General features: G+C 27.1%; 1 protein-coding gene across 1 annotated transcript; it reads right to left on the reverse strand.

The window, feature by feature from the left end:
- Nucleotides 1–5,274: 5,274 nt before the first annotated feature.
- On the reverse strand, nt 5,275–7,798 carry LOC109796959 (short-chain dehydrogenase/reductase 1). Its single transcript, XM_020356830.3, has 5 exons — nt 7,639–7,798; nt 7,289–7,538; nt 6,652–6,693; nt 6,384–6,557; nt 5,275–6,301 (listed from the first exon to the last, which is right to left on the reverse strand). Exons 1-5 carry the CDS (start codon nt 7,662–7,664, stop codon nt 5,924–5,926), a joined length of 870 nt encoding a protein of 289 aa, XP_020212419.1. The 5' UTR covers nt 7,665–7,798; the 3' UTR covers nt 5,275–5,923.
- Between the last annotated feature and the right edge of the window lie 12,984 nt (nt 7,799–20,782).

Consider the following 20,782-nt stretch of genomic DNA (forward strand, 5'->3'; position numbering starts at 1 on the left):
TTATACCGTAATATTATTCTCCATTATTTGGTCTCCTAATATTTATTTTGTGGATATATATGAATCTGTCATGTCCCATTTTTTTAATACTAAAATTAAAAAAAAATATATTATATCCTTTAAAACTTATCTTAAAGAATCTCAATATTATTATTTACTATTTTTTTAAAATTCAAATAAGGAGCCTAAATCACCACGGTCAATTTCTTTCTCGGATAAAGAATTTATTGTAAGTACAAACAAAAAACTATCCAAGAAGTCAAAGGATGGATCATCATCAAATAAAAAAGGCTCATTCAAGAAGAAAGACATTTATACAAATTGTTGATAATTTCTTAGATGAAGAGTCAATTGTAATTCAAAGTTTAAAGAAAAACAAACTAAAGAAATTAAAAACAATTCAACAACCTAACACCAAAAAAGAAAATTATCAAATATCCATTAATTTGAATAGTGATCTGTATTCATTTTAATATCATTTTTGTTTCATTGGTGGTTTGTTATTTTGTAATCAATTTTTTCCTTCAATAATAAATTTTTTACCTTTATCTACATTCACTTCAATTTCACTCTTATAAAACTAATTTTACTTGATGTTTATTTTTGTATATAATGTCAATACTTATTTTTAATGATTTTTTTAATATAGAAGTGTGAACACAAATTTATAATATAATCAATAAAAAAAATTATATATAACAATAATCATATATTTATTTCATATATTCCAAAATAATAATTATTATATTACAAAATTTTAATTTATATATATTAAAATATTATATAAAAAAATAGGAAATTTCAATAAACCGCGCAACGTGGCTATCTATGTCTAGTTTTGGTTTAAAACTCCATATAACTCTTTTTCAATCGTGATTTTATCTCTATAAATAAACATCGAATCGGATTTTTAATTAAAAGGCACAAGCGTGTATTAGTACTGTATCATTTTTAATCTTTGACGTTCTCTCTTTCCACACAATCAACTGAATTAAGTCTACATATAGTAATCTTTATCGATCGGTTTAATTTTGACATTAAGAACAAATTAATATTATTACTGTATAAATAAAATAAATTATTCTGCAAAATAAATTAATTGTCTGGAAATATGGTATCAAATTAAAACAACTTTATTAAAATTTCCAAAAAATGATGCTGTAAAAGCAAAGCTAGGAGGACTTTTAGTTATCTTTCTTAAGGATTTGCATATATTATGTAATTTTTCTCCTAATTCAATTTGTATAAACAACCATATACAATTATATTGAGTATATCATGTAAATAAGATAAGTTGTAAATGAGATATTTAACAAAAAATTGATTTAAGAAGTGATTCCTATGCAAGAGAGAGATTAAGGTTAAATGTACTTTCACAACACTTATGCCAATTAATTTCTTATATGAATTCAAGTTTTCATATTCCCACATCCATATATAGTCACTCAAATTGGTTCTTCAAACTTGAATCTCTAAGGATTCCTTGAAACATGATTCCTCAATGATCAAGATTAAATCCTTACATTAAGCATAAGGATATAAATGGCTAATAATTTCAAGTCTATTCCTAGCTCAAGTCATTGTTTGGTGAAATATGATCCAAACCAAATTTAAAAAATGTTTTCCAACAAGATTCAAAATTATAAATCAAAAGATAAGTGATCAAATCGACTTAAACATTTAGATCAAAATCACATCATAAATATGATAAACTATATATATATATATATAGATATATATATATATATAGAGAGAGAGAGAGAGAGACACACACACACATATATGATTCAAAGGATTGCACAAGTGTTGGTAGTTATATTCAAACTCAATCCAAGAAAAATTGGTCACTCATGATGAGGACTCTAATTGATTCAAAGATGAAGAATACAAAAAGAAAGAAAAAAAATGGAGAGGGCAAAGACCTTTGTCCCCACAGGATATTAATCTTCCAACTCCTTTCTTTCTCCTGGGTGTTCTCTCTCTATCTCATGTTCCTCTCATCCTTTTTCTCTCCCTTATTTACTATTTATATGATCTTTAAAAGTAGGAAAAATTTGGAAATTTTAACTCCACTACTGCAACCATGAATCAACACTATAGCGATGAGGAATCCTTCAAGGTGAAGAAAACTCCCACAACTTGGGTTGTCGCAGTGCTAAGATCTCTTGTTCTTCACTTCTAAATTTTCACCATTATGGCCATAGACCAATGTTATAACGTTAATTCTCTGACTTATAATTATTCATTCTTTCTCCACCCTTCACAGTTGCAACCATGAGTAAGCGCCATGGTGCTAGATCTCTGTCTTTGTTGCATTTTCTACACAAAAAAGAGAAAATTTAATTAAAAATTCATCACATACTAGTTAACATTTTCCTTTGAATTACTAATAAAATTAGAGGAGAATTGTAGTTAAATATATACAATAATTTCATAAAATACTTTTAAATATAAAATAAAAATAACATATTCCATGCACTCATCAATGACAATGAATGTTTTTTTTTTAATTGGGATATAAAATATTATTTCGAGATTTCTTGAGTAACAAAGTAAGATTTTTGTCATATTGTTCTTCCTCTTTTTTGTCTTGTACAATAACATAAATTTTAGTGAATCAAACACACACCTTGTAAAGATAATGAGTAACAATTTTATAATAAAAAGTGTAAAAATTGAAATAAGGATATAATATAACTATCATTAGGGATGGCAACGGGGTAGGGCGGCTACGGGTTTCATGATACATGTTCCCGTCCCCGCAACTCAAACTCATCCATGTACCCGTACCTGTCGGGTATGTAACTTTCATCCCCATCCCCGTCCCTGTCGGGTATCGGGTATACCCGTACCCGTACCCGTAAAAAATAATTTTTTTTACAAAAAAAAATATTTTAAATTTTTTATTATATTATAATTATAATTAAATTATTTCTCTATCTCATATTTTAATCAAGAGATTTCTTAATAATTAAATAACTATACCCATACCCGTACCCGATTTAACATATCGGGTTTTACCCATACTCATACCCGTACCCAGTCAAACCAGGTATTCCCTGTCAAAGTCGGGACGGGTTCAAGTATTACCCACGGGTACAGGTTTATTTGTCATTCATATATGTAAAATAAACTTTTATTTAATACTTAGATAAAATTTAACAGATAATAGAGTTTCTTTATAAGTATAGATATGTATAATACTTGAATTAATAAACTTATTTAATAATTAATATATAATATTTAACAAATAAATTTTATTTATATTTCCTAAAATAAGTATATCTATATGCATGAGATAAGTTTGTTTAAGTTAATTAACTAAAAATAATTAACAAATATATAATTATTTATATATTTTATAAATTTATGATAGACGTATGTTGTTTCAATATGTAATTATGTATCTTCGGAAGCTATTTAAGTACAATTTAGTGTAATAATGTGATTGTATACTCAATGCATATTATTAATATTTTTAAAAAGAAAACAAAGAGAAGATAACATAATTTTGTATTCCATACATGCAAATTACCAAATCGATATAAATTAATCATCAATACATTGTTAGTGTAAAGTTTTTTACACCGGCAACAACCATATCTTTTAAGTTATTTTATTTTATTTTTATTTCATTAAATAAGCAACTAACATGATATTATTAAAAAATATGATTGATTGCCAGTATAAAAAAACTTTACACTGACAGTATATAGGTAACTAACTCAATTAATATATCCTTAAAATCATGGTCAAAAGATTAAGGTTATGCAAATATAATATAAAATTTTAAAATAATAAACAATGTCATATTCATATGCATTAGAAACTACACTTTTTTATATATAAATATTTATTTATGATATTTATGATATTATGTTTGCATAATCTCTTTAATTTCTTTATTTTTTTTCTTAAAAGAGATTTAGTCTCCTATTTTTTTTTTATATTTTCTTTAATCCTTCATTTTGGTATTCATATTTTAAAATAGAAATATTTAGTCTCTTAATTTTAAAAAGGCTTAAATATATTTTTAGTATTTCAAATTTAGAGTAAATTTGTTTTTGATCTCTTAAATTTAAAAAATATTATTTTTAATTTTTATAATTTTCAAAAATCTTATTTTACTTCCTTAAGTCACCAATAATATATCTAAAAATAATAAATTGGAACAATTATACAGTTTCAATTGTATTTATTATGATATTTTTACTAACAGAGACATTAGTAGATAAATTTTATATAATCATATTTAATAAATTCCCTAATAAAATTTGAGTATTAAGATTAAAATAATATATTTTGAAATTAATGAAACTGAAAAACTAATTTTAAATTTGAGAGACTAAAAAAATTTACTTTAAATTTGAGGACTAAAAGTATTTTTAAGTCTTTTAAAAATAAAGAATTTGGTTCTATGTACAGTTAATTTGTCATTCGCTAGCAGTTAAGATTTAACATTGGTTCATATTCTATCATCATTTAAGTGATGTTATATTTAGTGACATGGCATTTAGAAGTGAAAACAAGAAAAAAAAATCTACCAATGAAATTTAATAATAAGATAAATATCAAGCATTTATTAAAATAAATATAAATAAATATTTTTTATATTTTTTTTCTTCAAATTTTTATCTCTAACTATTATGTAATTAAATATCATATCATTTAAATATGAAAAGAGAAGTTATGGGTCGATATTAAAATTTAATTATTACTGAATGTCAAATTGAGCCAAAATTATGTAATTTTAAAATTAGAAACTAAATATTTCTATTTTAAAATAGAAAGAACAAAATTACGAATTAATAAAAATAGAGATTAAAAGTGTAATTTTATTTAAAATATATTATAAATTTTTTTTTTGAAAATTATAAATAATATAATTTGAAAATAAATACTCAGTGAAGAAACAAAGGACTAAAGCATGTTATTTGTAACCCCAAGCGTGTGGTTCAGCGGTAGGGGTTGATCCACGCTTAAGCAAGGTCAGGAGTTCGAATCCTGCCTTGTGTATGCAGCCGCGTTAAATCTTGGGGTCAGCTATCCCACCCTTTAAGGTGCCTCCAACGTAGCGAGGAAATTAATTACTGCTGTCGGCGGTTGATACTTCAAGGATGAACAAAAAAGCCTGATATTCGTGCATTTTTCATGTGATTAAAATTCAGTCAACTTCAAAGCCTTGAAAAATTTGCGCCATACACTGTAACTATGAACCTATCATATCAATTAGTAATGTGGTCATAATATTATGTTATGAGAGAGACTGAGAGATACACAAATAGTAAATTTGGTATAGCCTACACAAAAATAATGGCACCATTGGCAAGTCCTGTTACAATTGTTGTGTTTTCTTTTGTCGTAACATGAATTCAGACATCCATCATTGTGAAGCTTTACTATCAGCAGTGCTTTACCATTGCACGTGTTCAAGTTTTGAAGTCAAGTAGCACTCTGATCACAACAAAGATGACAAGGCCAAACATTATAATGACCTAATGTTGATAATTTTCTCACAGCCGAAAGGTTCATGTCATGGTATATGATAGTCAAAAATCATTGCGATTTGGATTTGACCATTTGAAGCGCCAACAATGTGAGAAGATAAAAGAGCCAAGTAACTTAGATGCATTACCCCACATGCCATTATGTGACAAAAAAGACCAAAGGGTAAGCATTTCATCCAAGACACATCACACCCCCAATCATTTTTCCACATGTGATCCACAAGATTGTAACACAAAGGTCCTGATCCGGATAACTTCTTCATAAACACTTGAAATAAAGTAAGTTTCTTTTATAAATTAAAATTAACTAATACAGTTATACATATGTTAATTTTAACTTATGAGAAAAACTTTTGTATTTTTTTCATCTACGAGTACTTACAAAGAAGTTTATCCAATCAGGACCTACAAATCATTCAAAAGCTTGACACCTGTTGCCTAGTAAAGAAGTGACCAGAAGGGGAACCATTAGGCAACAATGCTAATCTGACAACACTAGCAGCACCATTTTCAACAGATAAGATGCCCGTGTTTCGGTTAATGTCTGTTTTAACAAAACCAGGACACACACAATTTATGCACAAGTTTGGGTGCCTATATGCCAGAAGTCTTGTGTAAGAATTGATGGCTGCTTTTGAGACCATATAGGCAGAAAGGTAGGTTGGCCACCCCTTTTTTTCAATGGAACCATCTTTCAAATCTTTCATATACTCCTTCAGCACATCATCTATCAGCTCTTCTGTAAGGTTTTCAGTGTCATCAAGCACCCTCCTTGCCCATTCATTTGATATGTACTGAAACACAACATAAAAACACATTATTCAATGTTGTTGAAGTAAGATAAATTGAGTTTAAAAGTTATGTTATTTTTTTTACCTTTAATAGCCCAGCTTCTGAAGAAACATTTACAATCATGGGAAAATTGGATAATTGAAGAAGTGGAAGAAATGCCTCAGTTGTTTCCATAGCACCATAATAGTTTGTTGTTAGGCATTTTTCAGCCATTTCATAAGTTTGAGGCAGCTCCTTCCAGTTAATTTTAGATGGCACCTGCAATAGTGTAAAAGAAACCCAAATCATTTCTAGAGGCTTCAATATATAGACCAATACCCTCAAGCAGTGTAAACAAAACATGAACACTGACCATGCCATCTGTGTTGAATCCACTAATTCCTGCATTGTTCACCTACACATGAATATGGAATTTGTCAAGTGATTCCTTCAAGTAAAGAAAAAGAGAAACAAAAAAAATACAGGTTATTGTTATGGTGAATTTATTGAGATTTTTCAACATCACCAATATAAGTCATGGTAAGTTTTTGATACCAATTACTATGTCTAAATCAGGTTGGTGTCAGCCAGATCAGGCTGAGCTCATTGATTTTGCAGATCAATCAAAATTTATTATAAGTATGTAGAATTGTGAAACCATTCCAAGATAAACCATAAAAAATTTGTTCGGCCAGAGGAAGAATTATTAGTGGGACAGATGGAGAATTGAGCCATTAAAGATTACACAACAACAGTTAAAGGATAATTTTTGGACACACTGTTCATCACTAGTGTTGTGCATTAGAATCACCGGACAAATGGTATTTGAGAATCATATTATTCAATTGAACCAAACCAACTAAGTGGGGGCACAATGCATATGCAAGATTCCACTCATTGTCATATTATAATAGTTCACCAAACTGCCTTTACTCACAGAAAAAGAGAAAGTAGAAGAAAAAAATGAAGCATAGATCAGAATATTCAGTATAATATGATCAAAATCTTACCAATATATCAAGTCTCCCAAACTTGGTCCTAACAAACTCAACCAAAGAAGCAATACTAGCAGGGTCAGTGACATCAAGCTGATGAAACACCACAAGGCCAGAGAAACCACACTTTTTCTTCAATTCCTCAACAGCTTGATAACCCCTCTTCTCATCCCTGGCCGTGAGCACCACCTTGATTCCTTTTGAGGCCAACCCTTTCACAGTCTCCAATCCTATCCCTTTGTTTGCACCTGTCACAACAGCATATCTGAAAGCACAACACAAACAAATCCTTAAAATGTTATCAAATATAGATATATGTAATATGTTTTATGTTTGGCCTAGAACATAGAGAGAGAAAGTGGTACCTTTCTTTTGCATCTGCCATACCCATAGTTGTTGAATCTGATGAAGAGATGCACAAGGAGGAGGATAATATTTAAAGTGGATGACGGCTATAAATTAATGTTAGTGAAGTTTTCTCAAAAATGAAAAAAATAAAAAGTTAGTGCCGAATATTATATAGTCAAATGAGTTGGGACATCTTCGAGTATCTGTGTTAAATATTACTTTGACCTTTTGTCAGTGATGTGATATTGTTCCCATCATAAATGGCTATCTATTAATTATGGCTATCTCTTCTGGATGGATGTTACAAAAAGAAAAAAAAATTATCACGATAATAAATTAGTGAAATAATACTTTTAATAATTTTTATAAAATATAAATATAATTAATTTTATTGTTGTATTTAATTATATTATATTTATAATTATATATGTTCAATTTTAAATGATTTAGATTTTTTTAATATGATATCTAATAATAAATATTTATATGTATTTTAAATATTACTTAATATATTAAAATAGATAAATTATTAAGTAAATTAAGATTTTTGTATGTGATAAAATAATATTTAATCAGGAAAAGACATGTCTCAAAAACATAAAGTAATTTTTAGTTATTAATTTTAGAATATTGTATAAACTATGTTTATATATGAACGAAAGGTAAATAAATTTAAGTCATATACTTAATCTTATTAGTAATATCATCATATATAAATTATTAGATATGTTGAATTTACATTTTATAAAAGATAATTATTAAATATTATTTTATTAATTTGTTACGTGTCAACATTAATAATAAATAATACTTTTTTGTTTTATAATAAATGCTATTGTTATTTTATACAAAATAAAAAGGTTAATAAATAGATGAAATAAAATTATAATTTTATAAAATTTATTTATTCTTAAATTCTACGTTGATTATGAGTGGAAGAGAATAATGATTATTTATTTTTTAAGGATTGTTTCTTAGTAGAATTGGCTCATCTAGAAAAACTGACTATAATGGCCTAAAGGAGAAGTGATGGAGACAATAAACACGAATGAAAATCCAAAAACTCGCTCGAGAGGTTTACCTAACGTTACAGTAATTGCACACCCTAAACGACTTTTTTCTAGGTTGACTTTCCCTATTTTGAATTGGTTTTTTTAAGATGAGTTTAACATTATTAACAAATTAAGGCAATTTTTTCTTAACTGCCACTCTTATCTTGGTTAATCCGCTTAATCTCACAATTTTAATCTACATGTTTCCGATGAAAGACAAAATCAAATCATATACCAACATGCAATGACGGATGATTTTGTTTATCTTCTTTTTTATATTAAATATTAATTATTTTATAAAATATATATTATTAATTATATTTTAATTATCTTATTATATATAATATAATAAAATATATCGATATTTTATATTATTATTTAATTACTTTTACTCTGTGATAGAGTTATCTTAATTTTTTATGAAAAAAAAATTTGCTTACTTTAAAAGTAAGTTTTGATAAATTTATTTTTTTTCAATAACTAATGTTTTATATCAAATTTTTAAAAATTTAATTATTAAATTAAAAAAATTTAATATATAGATCAAGTTTACAAATTTTTTAAAAAAATTAAAAATCATATGATATTTTGTTAGCTAAATTCAAAATAATATATAAAATGTTTTTTAATGATTATTCTTCAATTTAAATTAATGAAACAAGGTATCAAATAATTTTAAATTTTTTTAAAATTTTATAAATTCGATCTATACATTAAAGACTTTTAATTGAACGGATGAATACTTCATGTAAAACATGAATTATTGAGCGAAGTAAGTCTATTAAAATTTATTCTTGAAATAAGTAAATTCCTTTTTATTTATTACTATTATTATAATATACTATATTTTTTTGACTAAAAGAGTTATTACTTTTTTACTCATTAAATGTGTCATAATTTAGTTTATTGATGTAGGTTATTTTTCAATTTTTTTAACCATTTGATCATATATATGCATATTGTATGTTGGTAGGAGACAATCCACATTAAAGGAATGACAGCAATTGTCACACAATTTTTTTTTTACTTAAGCATATTTAAATAAAGACATTTATTCTTATAAAAAAATAGATATTGCACTCATAAAATATTTTTGTTTTAAATGAGTGTAGAAATTTAGAAAAATAAAAAAAAACAAATTAATAATTTTATTATTTTTATCCTATTAAATTTTATGATTTTGTTCCTCTAATATTAAATAAGTCACAAAATATTATAAAATGACATTTAAATATAATATCAAACAAAAAGAGAAAAAGAAAAAATTATCACTCTATTTATAAGATAATTTTAATTTATTAAAATAAGGTATTTTAAATTTTCATCATATATATTTTTCAAAAAATTATTAAATTTTTTTAGTAAAGAGGACATAAAATATTTTATTGGCCCCACTTAACAAATTTTCTAAATCCGTCACTGGCAACATGTCTTCAATGCCACTAAAAAAGAATTTCAATCAATTTTTTGACGGATTAATTATTGATAAAATTACTACATTTATAATATAGTTATAAAAGAATGAATATAATATTCTTTTATTATGATTTTGTATTAGTTTCAATGTTTAAAAATCTTATTTGAAGAAGAAAAAAAAGAGAAATATTAATGGTTTGCTTGATTTAAGAAAAAAAAGTAATAAAGAAATCTAAAACAAAAGAGTGTGAATGAAAAAACAGAAGGAAAAAGTGAAAGAGAAAAAAAAATAAGAAAATATAAGATTATTTCATAAATTGTTTAATACGAAAGAAAATTAGAAAAATGAAAAATACCGATAAGATATCCTCTGTCAAACCTTTTTTTTAAAACACTTGCCACTATTGACTTAAAATTATTAAAAATACAATATTTTGTTGATTTCATATTTTATTTAATTTTTTTATATTTTAATTATTACTAAACTTTAACAAATGATAATTAGAACTATCCTCGGGCTTAGTTTAGAAATGCAACGGCCTGGGACCATGACTAGGAGAGTCCCAAAAATTTAGGGAAAAAAATATAATTGTATGATTTTTTTTAACGTTATTTTATAAATAAATTGAAATTATTATCTCTTGTTATATCTCTTTTTTAATAGCTAAAAAGATATGGCATGATTATAAAATATTATTATTTAAAAAAAATTATTGAATCTAGCAAAAGAAGTAAAGAACTATCTATTAATCCCTTAAAATAGTGAATCAATGTTCGAATTTCTATTGATAAATACTGACATATTTATTACCTAAATGCTAACAATGTGTTGAACAAGATTATCTTTGAAAGGAGATCCTTGTGGAGGAGAAAAATTTAGTAAAGTAATCAGCATGATTCACTCTTAAATGTTCAATCAGAATGGGTACTTTTTTAAAATCTTACTATTATTCAGGCTAGACATCTTTTTTTAACTTTTTTTCTTTCAAAATAAAGTTGTGAAACAAAATTTTAAATTAATTGTAAATAATTTTATGTATATTGTATTTTACTTAATCAAATCGTGTTTTATAATTTTAAATGTGTATAATTGAATTAAATATGAAGAATTGATATACTTATGAGATTGTAGAATGTAGATAGTGGTCCCGTAGGCCCCACCTCCATAATGAGCCAGCCAATGAGGAGTTAAAACATCACTGGCAGTGGCAATAGCAATAGACACTGAAAAAGCGTGTGGGAAACCAACCGGTTACAGGCCATTTCCCGTTGACTTAGTTCGGCGCATGGGAAACTGGTGGACCCGCCAACACCAATACAAAATCCTACCTTCCAGAATATCTCCCGCGTCACCGTATTCCAATTTCCAAACCTATGCTTACTATCCTTCTACTTCTTGAATTACAAAATTGCATTACATTTTTTTTTTCTTTTCTTTTTCTCTTCTGGATACTTCTAGAAGAAAATCCCACTTTTGACTTTTAGCAGCTTTGCCAATTTCTGTATCCTAATTTTTAAATGGAGAAAACATATATACATTTTTTTTATAAATATTGTTGATGTTGTTCTTTAATATAAAAAAATTAAAGTTTTACTTTCATAAAATTCTAGTAGCTTTGGGAAGAAGAAAATCATTAACATTCAAGAAATTAATTCTCTATAGTTGTCATTCAATTCTATTATATATAAATTCGAATAATTATATAAACATTAGTCTTTTTAAGAAATTTTCTTTATATACTACAAGAATATTTTTAGGTTTCTTTTCATTTATATTACAATATGATTTATTTATCATATTAAAAATATTTACTTATTGTAAATTTTAATTATAATAAAATTTATATATTTAAAATATTTATTTATTATAAATTTTATTTATATAAAATAATATTTATTCTGCACATTAAAAATATATTAAAATAGTAGTTATATAGAATTTTGTAAATTCCATCTATACCTTCACTGTTAACTTTGACAACACTTCACACGACAAATATTTAAATGAGATCATTCACTCTAACCATATACTTACAAAAAAATTTGAAGCAAAGTAAATTTAACACTTGCTCCTAAAATATCCAAACGTATCTATCACTTACCAAAGTAATGCGACATGAAATAAAATCATCACACAAATTAGTTAGAGTATCACCTAGCATTGACGTCTGGGTTTGTATTTTTTTAGCTAGAGGTATATCTATATATATATATTAATAATTAATTATTCTTATAAATATAAGATTCAAGATCTTAAAATTTAAAGATTAAGTACAATATCGATTAATCTAACAAACATTAATAATTCTTAAATATTTTTATTGAGTAAAATATATAGAAAAGTATGAAGTGTCTATTAGTATTTATTATGCGAGTAATGATATTTTGACGTGGTTAATATAAATATATAATAAATATTTAGTTTTATAAATTATACTTATTAAAATATTGGTTATACTATATGAATTTTAGTAAAATTGTTCATTTTTATCTCGGTATTTAGGATTTAAATCTTCTCACACTATATTTGTGTTTAATAAAATTTCAATTTTTTAATTAAATAAGAAAAATAATATTTAAATAATTAAAAAGATGAAATTTAATAGTGGAGGTTTAATTTTCATGGAAGATACAAGAGAAAATCTAACACTATTTGTTTTTTTTATTATATAAAATATATATATATATATATATATATATATATATTTATCTTTAAACAAAACTTATAAGAGTTTAAAATTAAATAAAATATCTAAAATAATAATTACCCAAACATATATTTTTAAACAAAGTAAAAAAAAAATTAAAAATCACATCTTCTTAAGTTATCTTACATCTATTAAGTATTAACTAATTTTATTAAATATTTTTAATTCAATAAATTAGTTTAATATTTTTAATTATTACCTATAAAGAAAAATTTAACTATTATTTTCATTATAATATAAATTACCACTAAGTGGATGCATCAATTAATAATTATCATAGAATTAATTCAGTTTAGTCATTCATCTCAATTGTGAATTTTATGTATGTAATTGTGTTAAATATTAAAAAAGGAGAAGGCTATAATTATATTATTATTTTTTTATAATATTAAATTTATAATTTTAATTTTAATTTTTTAATTTATAATTTTGGTTTCCTAATTTTATAAAATCTATAATGTTAGTCTCTTATTTGTTAATCGTTAAAATTATTACATTTAAGATAATTTAACTTAAATAAATGACATAACAATTAATATTTAATAATATTCAGACTAAATTTTACTTTTATTTATTATTTTTATTGCATAAAAGTGGTAAAATGAGGTGAAAATAAAAATTAAAAATGTAATTTAACCTAAACATTATTAAATATTAATTATCTGTGTCATTTATCTAATTTTAGGTTACAATTTTAATGTTTAATGAATGAACATTTGAAGGAACTAAAATTGCAAAGTTTATAAAATTGAAAATTAAAATTATTTTAAAAATTAGGAGATCAAAATTACAAATTTCATATATATATATATATATATATATATATATATATATATATATATATATATATATATATATATGTGATATATGGGAGAGATCTATTTATTATAAGAGTAAGTCTATCTAAACTTACTTTGTTCAATAATTTATGTTATACATCAAATTTTAACAATCTAACCGTTGAATTAAATTTTTTTAATACATATATCAAATCTACAAATTTTTTAAAATTTTAAAAATTATTTGATACTTCTTTTTATTAATTCAAATTAACATATAAAATAATTTTATGATTATCCATTAATTTAAATTAATGAAATGAGGTATCAAATAAATTTTAAATTTTCAAAAAATTTACATACTTAATTTATATATTAAAAACTTTAAATTCAATTATTGAATCGTTAAAATTTAATATAAAATTTGAGTTATTGAATATAGATCTCATCTCATATATATATATATATATAAATAAAAAATTGTAATTTAACCAAACATATCATCCTGAATTGAATATATGTCTTATTAAAAATAAATGCTTTCTACCGAGAAAAAAAAATATAGACTAAATTATTATATTTGAAAATAAATAATGAAAGTAAAGTATAATATGTTAAAATATAATTGTCTGGTGTACGTAGTCCAAATTTCAAAAGTTCTGGCGTGTTTGGTTTCACGTCCGCCACATTTAATTCACGTCAAAAACGTGAAAATAAGCTACGTTAATGTGATTTTTGAACGCGGATCCAGACACACTATTCGTCTCCATGTACACCACATTGCCAATTGAATTTTCACTAATGTTTCCACGAATTTCTTAATATACATGAAGTTTACATTGTTCTAGATACAATGACAAAGCCAGAAATTGTTAAGAAGGTCAAAGCTAGAAAAAAACTCCGACTCCTTTATAACATAAAGTAGACGTGAAAAGTTCAAAATCAAATTTATTGATACCATAGTATGAATGTAGAAAAAGACGTTAATTTATTTATTAAAGAAAATGCTAAAATAAATATGAAGAGAGGTAGCAATAAAGAGAGCGTGAGAAACAGGTTAATTAAATTTGTTAATTAAGGGCATTTCTCCATTGACTTTAATTTGATTTGCGTGTGGGAACTGGGAACTGGGAACTGGGAACTGGCGACAAATTCAACCTTCATGTCTAGCTTCCAGAATATCGATCTCCCATGTTCATATCAATCATTATCACTAGGTATCTTTTAATCCCATGGGGATATGTATTCTTTTCTTCTTGCCAGATTATAACGCAGTTATGTTTTTCTGAAATCTTCTAGAAAATCCCACTTTTGACTTATATTATGATTGGATAACAAAAATGAAATATAAAAAACATATGAGGTCATGTTATTATTATTTTTTTATAAAAAAATATCCGTAGATTTTTTTTTTGAATTTTCTTGCAATAATAATTTTATAAAAGATTTTTGCAAATTTATTCCCAAAAATAATTTACAGGAATTTCTTTAAAAAAATTTAATAAAAAATAATCTACAATTTTATTTTATTTTATTTACAAATTTTGCTACAATTTTAGTGATCATAGAATTTTTTTCCATGGTAAAAATTTACAGAAAATATTGTAAGAATTTTATCTTGTTTCTTACAAATTTTCTTATAAAAATAAATTCACAAGTATTGTTTACTAAATGGTAGAAAGATTTTGCAAATAACTTTTTTCAGATTTTCTTACCAATTTTAATCCACAGGAAAAATAAAAAAATTATATACATAAATTTATAAGTTTAAGAATTAGAAGATTTTTTTCAAGTTCCACATTGATTAAAAATAAAACAATTAAAGTATATAAGTTGGGGCAACACTCGCCTTATAAGTTGATTTTGTATGGTTGAATGTTAGACCTATAATTTACAATCTAAGAATTTAAAAGATTATCTATCACATGTTAGAGACGTACATGGAAACAAATTTTTTAATGCTTCGGATGAATTTATTCTGTAACAAATTTTCTTTTAGAATTTCTTGAAAAAAATCTGTATTATCTAGAGATAAAATTTAAATTTATAGAAATAATATTTCTTACTATATTGTATATAATAAAATAAATTCTAATAATAGGTGAAAAGGAATATATATCATAAAAATGTTTCTATTCAAAATACAATTAAATATTTAGGATTTGAAATTAAGACTGTTAATTAAATTAAATCAAATTCTCATAGATATAAAAACAATGATGAGATAAAAGGTAGATTTTATCTTGTTTAGAAATATAAAAGTGAAAGTCAACTTTTCTTTTTCTTATTTTAGAGTTTTTAAGAAAATTATAGTATTATATAAAAAGTCGTTTTATTTGATTGAAAAGTTGAATTTAATTATTATCTCTGTCACTTTCTTATGAGATGATAAAATTATTTAACAAAATTTAATGTATTTTTTTAATTACATTATTAATATAAAATATTTATTAAATTCAAAATTTTACTTGAGAGAATTGAATTCAATATTTTGATAGTTTTTTTTAGAAAATTATAGTATTATGTAAAAAGTCGTTTTATTTAATCAAAAAATTGAATTTAATTATATTTTCTACCACTTTCTTGCTGTCTCATGAGATAATAAAATTATGTAACAAAATCTAATGTGTTTAATTTATTTGTTATTTATTGTTTTTTTTAACTATACTACTAATATAAAATACTCATTGAACTCAAATTTTTACCTAAGAGAATTGAATTGGAAACTTTTTTTTTAAATGTTTATTATTTCTTTTGTAACAGCCCAAGCAACCCGCATGAGGATATTGTCCGCTTTGGCCCACGGCCGCACGGTTTTGCTCTTGGCGATGACACGCATGCCACCCCAAAAGGCCTCCTCAAGAGTAAGGTATCCACACCCATATATATGGCATGCTTCGTTCACCTTACTAGCCGATGTGGGACTTCACAATCCACCCCCCCTCGGGGAGCCCAGCGCCCTCGCTGGCACACCTGCCCGGGTCCCGGCTCTGATACCAAATGTAACAGCCCAAGCAACCCGCATGAGGATATTGTCCGCTTTGGCCCACGGCCTCACGGCTTTGTTCTCGGGAATGGCCAACACCACCCCAAAACGCGTCCTCAAGAGTAAGGTATCCACACCCATATATATGGCATGCTTCGTTCACCTTACTAGCCGATGTGGGACTTCACAATGTAACAGCCCGCGCAACCCGCATGAGGATATTGTCCGCTTTGGCCCACGGCCTCACGGCTTTGTTCTCGGGAATGGCCAACACCACCCCAAAACGCGTCCTCAAGAGTAAGGTATCCACACCCATATATATGGCATGCTTCGTTCACCTTACTAGCCGATGTGGGACTTCACAATCCACCCCCCCTCGGGGAGCCCAGCGCCCTCGCTGGCACACCTGCCCGGGTCCCGGCTCTGATACCAAATGTAACAGCCCGCGCAACCCGCATGAGGATATTGTCCGCTTTGGCCCACGGCCTCACGGCTTTGTTCTCGGGAATGGCCAACACCACCCCAAAACGCGTCCTCAAGAGTAAGGTATCCACACCCATATATATGGCATGCTTCGTTCACCTTACTAGCCGATGTGGGACTTCACAATCGATTGTGAAGTCCCACATCGGCTAGTAAGGTGAACGAAGCATGCCATATATATGGGTGTGGATACCTTACTCTTGAGGAGGCCTTTTGGGGTGGCATGCGTGTCATCGCCAAGAGCAAAACCGTGCGGCCGTGGGCCAAAGCGGACAATATCCTCATGCGGGTTGCTTGGGCTGTTACATTTGGTATCAGAGCCGGGACCCGGGCAGGTGTGCCAGCGAGGGCGCTGGGCTCCCCGAGGGGGGGTGGATTGTGAAGTCCCACATCGGCTAGTAAGGTGAACGAAGCATGCCATATATATGGGTGTGGATACCTTACTCTTGAGGACGCGTTTTGGGGTGGTGTTGGCCATTCCCGAGAACAAAGCCGTGAGGCCGTGGGCCAAAGCGGACAATATCCTCATGCGGGTTGCTTGGGCTGTTACATCTTTTCTGACCAAATAATTTGAAAACACTTATTATTTGTTGTTTCTCTCTGATGTGTTTTTTTTTCCAACTAATTTCTTGGGTATTAAAAAAGGCATTAGAAAAAGCTTGGATTTATTCGCTTATATATATATATATATATGATTTTATTTGAATATTTTTCCTATAAATATTTTTTTTAAAAATAAAGTAAAATGAATTTAAATTTACTGTATAAGTTAAAATTAATTTATACACTTAACTTTTATAGATTTTTTTTTTTTATAAAAAATTTAACTTTCTTATAAACTAAAATGTATAAATTGAATTGGTTTTGAGGAAAAAAAATGAATCAATCTACATTTAAAAAAAAAAAAAAAAACAGTTCAGTTACTAGTATGTTTTTATAAAGTGACTTAGTTTGGTTGATTTCTTTCAAAAACTCAAACCACACACAAATCTATTTTAAGTTAAAAAAAATTTGGTTATTTGATTAGAAAACTTCTTTTACTTTTTTAATGCAACAACCAGAGGACATCATTTTATCAAAAAAAAATAAGATTACATATTTTTTTAACAAGTCATTATATGAATTAAATAATAACTAAGATTACATTGTATAAACGAGTCAACTCTATTATGATTGGTATTAGGTATATAGAAAATGAGTATGATAATTGTGTTTATTATGAGAAACTGTCTGATGACTCTTATTTACTTGCTCATTTATATTAATGATATGTTAATTGCATGTAAATGTTATGAGGAAATAGGGTCTACAAAAATCGATTGTTTTGAAATTACAGACCAGACTTCCAAACCAAAACTCTATCACAGGCTTTCGAGCTTTACCAGACTTCGAAAGACAAAGACGCTTCCTGGAGCCCACCTCAATGTCAACAATCAACATCAAAGTCTTCATCACCAAAAGAATTGCAGCCCATCCCCTTCAAGCCCCTCGACGCCAAAACCTGGCTCACCAACTGTTTGTGGAAAATTTCGTATGAGTTCTTTTTGTTTAAACTAGCAAAGTTTTTCAATTTAAGTACCGCGACTAAACTTTTTGCAAGAATGGATGCAAAGGTGATTATATGAGAACAGTTTTTTATCTTAACAGATCCCAATTTCAAAATATTCGTCAATGGTTATCACGTAATAAATTTCATGCATGCAAACATTCATATAGATTGAGTACTGAATGACATATATATTGGTAATACAAATTATTGTCTAATTCATATAATTGTCACGTTACAATACAAAATGATCTTAAGAAAAAATTACGAAACTAAGTTATACTAAACTAAAACAGTCCTAGAAAAAGAAAACAATTGTGGCCAAGAGGTCATACTCAGCAATCTTATGCACGGAAGTTATATGTACAAGCAGTGAGTGCTTAATTGTGAAAGTTAAAGTATAATTCTTCTAACCCCTTGAGCTGAGACTCCCTCGTCTATTTATAGATTTTGATTGAGGGGCAGTTTTATGATGAGTCTATCATGGTCAGCATAACTAGGGATGGCATAAATAGACGAGTTTCATGCTACTCGTTCTCGTCCCCGTGAGTCAAATCCATCCCCGTCCCCGTACCCGTACCCGTTGAGTATGTGATTTTTATCCTCATCCCCGTCCCCGTCAGGTATCGGGTATACCTGTACTCGTACCCGTACACGTACCCTTCAATTTTTAGTTTTATTTTTGTAAAAAAAATGATATTTTTAAATTATTTTTTTATTATATTATAATTATAATTAAGTTATTTCTCTACACTACACCAAAATTAGGTTTTTGTGGCAATTAATTTATTCTTTAGCGACCATATAAATGGTCATTATTTTTTTTACCAGCATTTAGATAATGGCCGGTGTATCCAATGTCGCTAATACTATTACCGACATTTATATAAAATGCTGGTAAAGACCTACTAAATTGTCGGGAAAACTTATTTTTTTTAGTGGCAATTTTAGTAGCCATTTTTGTAATATCCCAAAATTTTATTCAAATGAAAAGAGTTATTTATTATGTGAATAAGTATTTTATTCCCGTATTTTACTATTCATGTATATGCATTTTACTATTTATGTATACGTATTTTACTATTTATGTATACGTATTTATAAATAGTATTTTACTATTCATATGAATAGTAATTTTGAAAAAAAACGTAAGCACTTACGTCAAAACTCAAATTATTTGGATGAATAGTATTTTACTATTCATGAATAGTAATTATATTATTATTTTAATGAATAGTGCATAGTGCATAGTAACTTCAAAATTTCTATAAATAGGGACCTAAGGATTTTGAAAATTCATAACTAGAGAGAAGAAAAGTTTAGAGAGAAGGAATTCTAGAGAGATAGAATGAGAAAATAAGAGAGAAGGTTCTGCTTAGGTTGTGAAAAGAGGAGGAGAATAGAGAAGGTTCTGCTCTAGTTCCGGTTCCGGTTTAAGGAGAAAGAGAGGAGATTCTGCCCAAATTCCTATTTATCCAGGTAAGGGGGGAGTGGGAAACCTCGCTTGGGGGTGTTGGAGTAATCGTTAAATAGTTGTTTGTTAGATTGGCTCCCGATCTTATGCTTGTTGTTTGTTTGTATGAAATATTGTTATTAATGTGCTTTGCTTTTTGCATTACTTGATTTCTTGTCCGTAGTAAATAATAACTATACTATTTTTATAAAAGAAAAAAAATGAATAAATTGTTTATTAATAAAGATATGGAAGGCTAAGCCTCCTATTAATTAATAAATATGTAATTGATGTAAAAAAAAATAAGTTTTAGAATAAAAATACCTATGCGAACTTATGAAGATCTTATTATGACTTGAGTATATGAAGTATATATGAGACCTATGCGGACCTATGAGGATATGACTGTATGAAATATGTACTCATGACTTGTGACCTACGATCCATGAATGGACCGTTGAACTGTTGAACTATTGGACCGTTGGACTATTGGACCGTTGGACTATTGGACTGTTGGACTATTGGACTATTAAAGTTGGATTAATAAAATAAATCATAATTATGAAATATGAATCTTATATGTGTAATATGCTAAATGTTGAGTTTATGAATGTATGACATGCATCATATGCATATATTATTCCAGGTGTGCCGCTGAGGCCGCATACCAGTGATGCTAACAAGGTGTATGATCACCAGTGATAGGTGTGCCTTCGGGACACCAGTGATGTAACATGC

The sequence above is a fragment of the Cajanus cajan genome, chromosome 3 (genome assembly GCF_000230855.2).
Source record: "Cajanus cajan strain Asha chromosome 3, NIPB_CcT2T_4, whole genome shotgun sequence".
NCBI classification, from domain to species: Eukaryota; Viridiplantae; Streptophyta; class Magnoliopsida; order Fabales; family Fabaceae; genus Cajanus; species Cajanus cajan.